Source organism: Oratosquilla oratoria, chromosome 27 (genome assembly GCF_046742065.1).
Source record: "Oratosquilla oratoria isolate Oo_2021 chromosome 27, ASM4674206v1, whole genome shotgun sequence".
Classification (NCBI taxonomy): domain Eukaryota; kingdom Metazoa; phylum Arthropoda; class Malacostraca; order Stomatopoda; family Squillidae; genus Oratosquilla; species Oratosquilla oratoria.
In genome coordinates, this window is record NC_134803.1 from 10,275,502 (window position 1) to 10,283,001 (window position 7,500).

Here is a 7,500-nt window from a genome sequence, read left to right on the forward strand (position 1 = left end):
GAATGAGTGAAGAAAGTTTAGTAAAAGAGGTGTGGAAGGAGTGAATATGAGGGGGCGTCCTAAGATGAGATGGATGGATGGATGGAGTGAAAGGAAGGACGGGTGAGGACAGAGGATAGGGGTGAATGGAGAAAGGTTGTGTATGGATGATGCTGTGATGCATGAGGGGGAGTGGGGGGGTGAGGAAGTATGTATGTGAAAAAAAATTAATGCAGCCCGAAGGGATTTCACACCGTCTTCTCCTTTTCTGCACGAGGGGACGGAGAGGGGGATCGCCGAATTTATGAGGCGGCCTTGCTGTAGATGTGCTGAGTCTTGCGACACTGCTTCTGACCCAGGGCAGTGGACAGGATGCAGGGATGACCCGTCATCCAGGAGGTGTCAAGATAAGAGGGAGGGAGGAGGGTGGAGGAGAGTGGTATATGTAGGGAATGGAATGGGTGGGAGTGGTTTCTATCTCTTTTTCTTTTTGGCTACTCCCCCCTCCCGTGTAAGGGGGAAGGAGCCTTCGGTACATGTATATATATGTATATATATATATATATATATATGTATATATATGTATATGTATATATATATGTATGTATATATATATATATATACATATGTATATATATACATATATATATATATATATTTATATATATATATATATATATATATATATATTATATATATATATATATATATATATGTGTGTGTGTGTGTGTGTGTGTGTGTGTGTGTGTGTGTGTGTGTGTATGTTTGTTTGTATATATATATATATACATATGCAAAGTAGACCACTTGGAAAAAGAAACTAACGAAGCAGAGCGCTTTCGTATATTACATCTTCAGTGCAACAAGTACATAGTGATAGGAATACATAGACAATATATACATGATACAAAGGGACAAGGACAGTTTGAATAAGCGTAGCGACCAATTACCCCCTGGAGAGCGGAAGGTCATTGTCAATTATCTTACGATGGTCGGGCGACATCAGGTCACAGTCGCCAAGGAGAGCGGAAGGTCATTGTCAATTATCTTACGATGGTCGGGCGACATCAGGTCACAGTCGCCAAGGGTCACTGTTTCTACTACTTATATAAGGCGACATTAAGTCAATTCGTTGGATTACATTTTACCTGATATTATCTTACTAATTTCTTGACAAATGAAATTATCAAGTTTGTACAAGCCTTTATGTAGGTTGGTATTTTGATTACTAGTGGTATGAATCAAACTGCACTCTATTAAATTTCTTGCTATTATGTTGTTGGTATAATAGAATGCCTGGGCATTACCCCAATCAACTGGATGATTATTTAATTCAATATGCTTGAATATACCACTAGAATGATTGCCATCCCTAACATTTTTCTTGTGTTGTTCAATTCTAATGTTTAAGGGTTTGGCAGTTTGACCTATGTAAAATTGATTACACATTTTGCAATGAATTTTATAAATGCATCCTTTTTTGATTTCAATACTACTGTTGATAATTTTATGTTTTACTGTACTATCATGTTTAAAAACTACCTTTACGTTAAATCTTTTTAATAATTCTGTGATACTTAACAAATTTTCTTGAAATGGTAAAATTAAAACATTATGATAATTGAAAGGTGATTTAGGCTGAGGAGTTAAAAATGATTTCCTTGCAAAATTGTAAGCAATATCAAGGAATTGCTTAGGGTATTTTAATTCTAGCCCAATGTTAAAAACATTTCTGATTTCTTCATCAATAAATTCAGGACTACAAATACGAAAAGCTCTTAAATACATTGAAGCAAATACTGTACGTTTAATATTATTTGGATGAGAAGAATAATAATGAATATATGAACTTACATTGGTTGGTTTACGATATACTTTAAATTTAAGGCTATTGTCATTTTTTTTTTAACTAAGTTGAATACCCTTGTTGATTCTATTAAATTTACTTTAGAAATTGAGAAAAATTGTACCTTACCTTTCTTAGATTGCACTATCCTACGTCATGACAATAGCCTTAAATTTAAAGTATATCGTAAACCAACCAATGTAAGTTCATATATTCATTATTATTCTTCTCATCCAAATAATATTACTTTTAATTTCCTTATCGATGTCCCTCATTGCAAAGCCATTGTTTGTTAAAATTTGCTTGACTCTAACAAGTTCTTGGTGTAGTAGTTGCCAACTGGAACAAATTTTAAAGGCTCTTGTGACATAGGCACGTATTACGCTCATCTTATATTTGGAGGGACATTCACTAGAACCGTTTAGACATCTTCCAGAATTAGTTGGTTTTCTATAGACAGTTGTAGTGAAAATGCCTTTTGTACCATCAACCCAAACGTCTAGAAAAGGAATTTTATTGTTGACGCTCCTTTCCACCGTAAAGCGTAGACAAGAATGTTCTTCCATTTTGTTTTTTATCTCATCAAGGTGTTTCTCTCCTACATCTACAAAAATGATCACCAACGCAGAGTATGCAGTGATTTTTAATAGAAAATGTATATATATATATATATATATATATATATATATATGTGTGTGTGTGTGTGTGTGTGTGTGTGTGTGTGTGTGTGGGTGTGGGTGTGGGTGTGGGTGTGGGTGTAGGATATACTTAAATACTCTTGATTAAATGAATATGGATATAAACAAGGAAAGGTAGGAAAATGTCCCTTTCAAGGTGATTCAATAAAAGATGGGGAGAGGAAGTATGAAACAAAGAAACCCTGGTTGGTACTTGGAAGGCTCAACATTCCATCAAAAGAAGTGGGAAGTAAAGTGAATCTTAGAGTCTCTTGAGCGACTACGTGCTTCGATCAAACGCGGAAGATACAGGGGGAACTACGTACTGCAGCTGAACAAAGCTTTCTTTGAGGATAGGAATGCTCACTGATATATTTAGATCCACTGAGAAGCAAGACAACCTAGGAGCCATACAGCATCACGGGCTCTTTTGGAATATTGCAACATTACACCCTGGTGTTCTTCTTACTATAACAACATAAGGGATCAATATATGAGGCTGTCTCTCGGTATGTGTGTATGTGTATATGTATACGTGCCTGTGTGCGCACAGTTGTATAATGACGTGTCTGTAGCAGAATAGGTCCTTGGCAGTAGATATACGAGGATAATTTTTCGCAAGGAAAACCAAACTAGCGCAACAATAAAGATCCTTTGTGCATTTTACTTCGTCAGGTGATTTATATGGTCTCATACAGTATTAGAGCGACAATTCTTAGATTATGTATAAGACTATGCATTGAGGAAGACTCCATTAAGTGCTTCATCCATGTTTTTCATAATCAGTTATGACACTTGGTCTTTGGCATGATTTTGATTTGACCTCTCAATTCACGCTATCGAGGAATGTCCCGGATGACTGGAGGGGTATTCCTTAGGGCAGCAAGCAAGCTATATAAGGGCTTCCTCACCCGGGAACACCTCAGTCAGGGGTGATCCAGTAAAGTCGGGTCGGCGCTCCGGCTTGTCTTCCTTTGAGGACTGCATCGAAACGTTCCTCCTTCACAGCAGCTGTTCACGGCTGCAGCGAGCACCATGCTCTGGCTCATACTGCACCTTTTGCTGGGAAGAGCGATAGCTGCGTCAGTGGTCGTTGACCCTTCCACCGGAAAGGATCAAATAGAGGTGAGACGATGTCTGTTGAGCAAATGGGTAATTAGCACGCCAGTGGCAATGAATTGGAACAGAGAATCGAGACAACTTGTTAGAATCAATGATCATAACTTCACCTCCTTTATTGTGATCTGGTACATTTCTATACACACACACACACACACACACACACACACACACACACACACACACACACACACACACACACACACACACACACACACACACACACATATATATATATATATATATATACATACATATACCAAGGCTTTTTCCCCCTTCCATGCCATCGCAATCGAGACTGAGAGTCGCTCGAAGGAGGTATCCGTTGGAAATTGAAACGTGGACGAGCCGAGGATTCGAACCCAGCTAACCCGTAACAAAGTTACAGTGACGTAAACCAATACACTATCTCTTGATAGTGTATTGGTTTACGTCACTGTAACTTTGTTACGGGTGTAGCTGGGTTCGAATCCTCGGGTCGTCCACGTTTCAATTTCTAACGGATGCCTCCTTCGAGCGTCTCTCAGTCTCGATTGCGATGGCATGGAATTAAAAGTGATTTGTGGTTGAAAAAAATATATTAATTGATCACTGGGAACCATTCAGTGTGTATGTATATATATATATATATATATATATATATATATATGTATATATATATATATATATGTATATATATATACATATATATTTATATATATAAATATCTACTGTATATACATATCTATAGAGATATATATATATGTATATATATATATGTATATGAACATATACATATGTACATATATATATATATATATATATGTATATATAATATATATATACATACATATATATATATATATATATATATATATATACTAAAACCCCACTGTTGATTGGATATACGAAAAGAAAGGAAATAACGATTTCCGTATATTCCGATCACTTACTGTGATCCTCTTCAAGCGGAATACAAAGACAAGAGAAAACACATATCTTATATACAGAGGAGAGATGTGGAGTGAGGGAACATGGGCATGACATATCAGGTGGCGTCTATATTGCTGCGCGGGCTTTGTGGAATCATCCACTTTTACAATAGATGGAAGTAATTTGTTAACTGCCAAGGTGGTTATATGATTAGGTGACCATTGTCCTTTTGAAATATTAAAATTAGGGAATTGTTTGATTAAGGAAAATTCGATGATTTTCCTTTTATAACTACATTTTGATTTGAAAATTATTTTTGCCTCGTCCCAATTTATGCGGTGATTATTGTTGGCGACATGTTGGAATACCGCGGAGTTCTGTTGTGCGTGTTTTACCGAGTTTTTTTTTTTTTTGTGTTCTTTTATTCTTGTTTTCAATTCTCTACCCGTTTGTCCCCAATATGCTTCATCACATTCTTAGCAGGGTATTTTATAAACTCCGAGGTTTATGTCGTCTGTTGGTCTGTGATGAACGTTGACTACTTTTCTGAATAAATTATTGGGGTAACTGAAAATTATATTTACGTTATGTTTTGGTAGCATTTGGGAAAAATCATTGACAAATTTGTAATAAGGAAGTTTTAGGCAATTTTTGTTCCATTTATGATGCTGAGATGGGTGGGAAGTGTATTTATAGTAACTGGTTTTGGCCTTACTTAAGACTTTGTTTATAAACTAGTCTGGGTACCCTAATCTTCCTAACTGATTTCTTATGGTTGAAATTTCTGAATCCAAATGAGATGGGCTGCATAGTCTTAGTGCCCTTAGAAAAAGACCCGAGGCAACACTATATTTGATATTATCAGGATGGATACTATAGAAATGTACATAGCTCCCAGTGTGCGTGGGTTTTCTGTACAATGTGAAAGAAAGATGATCCTGATGTCTCATGACTAAGATGTCCAAAAATGGCAATCTATTGTCCACTTCCCATTCCACTTTAAATTTAATGTTAGCAGTTAGGTGGTTGAGTTTGTTTAACAGATCATTAAAGGAACCCCACTCTTCATCCCAAATCGTGAAGATGTCATCCACATATCTATACCAAAACATTCCGTGGGGTTTTATGTCCTGCCTAAAACTTCCTTATAACAAATTTATTAATGATTTTTCCCAAATGCTACCAAAACATAACGTAAATATAATTTTCAGTTACCCCAATAATTTATTCAGAAAAGTAGTCAACGTTCATCACAGACCAACAGAAGACATAAACCTCGGAGTTTACAAAATACCCTGCTCAGAATGTGATGAAGTATATTGGGGACAAAAGGGTAGAGAATTGAAAACCAGAATAAAAGAACACAAAAAAAAAAAAAAAACTCCGTAAAATACGCACAACAGAACTCCGCGGTATTCCAACATGTCGCCAACAATAATCACCGCATAAATTGGGACGAGGCAAAAATAATATTCAAATCAAAATGTAGTTATAAAAGGAAAATCATTTAATCTTCCTTAATTAAACAATTCCCTAATTTTAACATTTCAAAAAGACAATGGTCACCTGATCATACAACCACCTTGGCAGTTAACAAATTACTTCCATCTATTGTAAAAGCGGATGACTTGCCACAAAGCCCGCGCTTTCGTCTCGTGTTCGGATTTGTGAGGTAATGTCTCACGCTTGGGTTTGTGGCCATACCAATCATGAGACAAATCGAGTGTATATATATATATATATATATATATATATATATATATATATATATATATATAATATACATATACTTACATATATATATATATATATATACATATATATATGTATATATATATATATATAATATACATATACATACATATATATTTATATATATATATACATATATGTATGTATATATATATATGTATATATATGTATATATAATATATATATATATATATATATATACACCAACTAGTATAAATTATCTAAAATAAGTACGAGAGAAAAAGGTGGGGAAGAATAAAAGAAGATGGTTTGGAATTACATTGATATCACATTGCATTACATTGATATCACAAGTTATATACTCGTAGCGAGAGGGAGCGCATCAAGCTATGAGTGGTTGGAAGTGTCAAGTTCTCTATATCGATAGCCTAAGGGAGAATCTCACACATCCAACCACTCATAGCTTGACGTGTTCCCCCTCGCTATGAATATAAAGCTTGTGATCTTTGAAGATCAAAGTGATCGCAACGTTAGGACAATAAATTTATTCCCAACCCATCTTCATTTACCCTTCCCCACACATTCTGTCTTATGTATATATATATATATATATATATATATATATATATAAGAGAGCTGGGTATAATTTATCATTATCATTTATTGTTTTCCGCATGGATATATGTATATTTGTATATATGTCAACGACAGAGAAAAGGCATGGCTGTCTTTCTGATTTGACACATTATATATATATATACATATATCACAGGTGAGAAATGTAGTAACACATTTATAAATCACAACTAACACCACAGTCGGACGAAAGAAAGAGTTGCGTAAGCGGAACTATATATTTCGATTGCTACCTGCAATCCTCTTCAGTAGTACAAAGTGACAGGGAGGAGGCTATCTTAAGTAGCAACCTCTTACAAAAGAAAGGGAACACGAGAAAATACAGAACATCACTGCCCCAGCCCTAGTTGACCTGAGGCTGACACGAGGTCGGGTCAGGGGGAGGGGGAGGAAGCTTGTTGACAATATTTTTGGTGATGAATAGTCCTGAAATGATGTCTGGGGTCCATTGACCCTTGGAAATATTCATCGTGGGCAGATAATCAATTAATGTTGATTCCACCATTTTCCTTCTGAACCCACACCCCGATTTGTAAATGAGATCAGATTTCTCCCAGTCCATCCGGTGATTAAATTTATCAACGTGTTGAAACACTGCTGAATTTATTTGGCCATATC

The 7,500-nt window shown here is 35.6% G+C and overlaps 1 protein-coding gene across 1 annotated transcript in view; it reads left to right on the forward strand.

Annotated features, from left to right (window-relative positions):
- The first annotated feature begins 3,412 nt into the window (after window positions 1–3,412).
- LOC143039890 (techylectin-5A-like) overlaps window positions 3,413–7,500 on the forward strand; it is a 59,023-nt gene continuing 54,935 nt past the window's right edge. Inside the window, exon 1 of the mRNA XM_076210212.1 lies at window positions 3,413–3,627. Coding sequence (XP_076066327.1) covers window positions 3,538–3,627 — 90 coding nt within the window. The 5' untranslated portion in view covers window positions 3,413–3,537. The remainder of the gene's footprint in view (window positions 3,628–7,500) is intronic.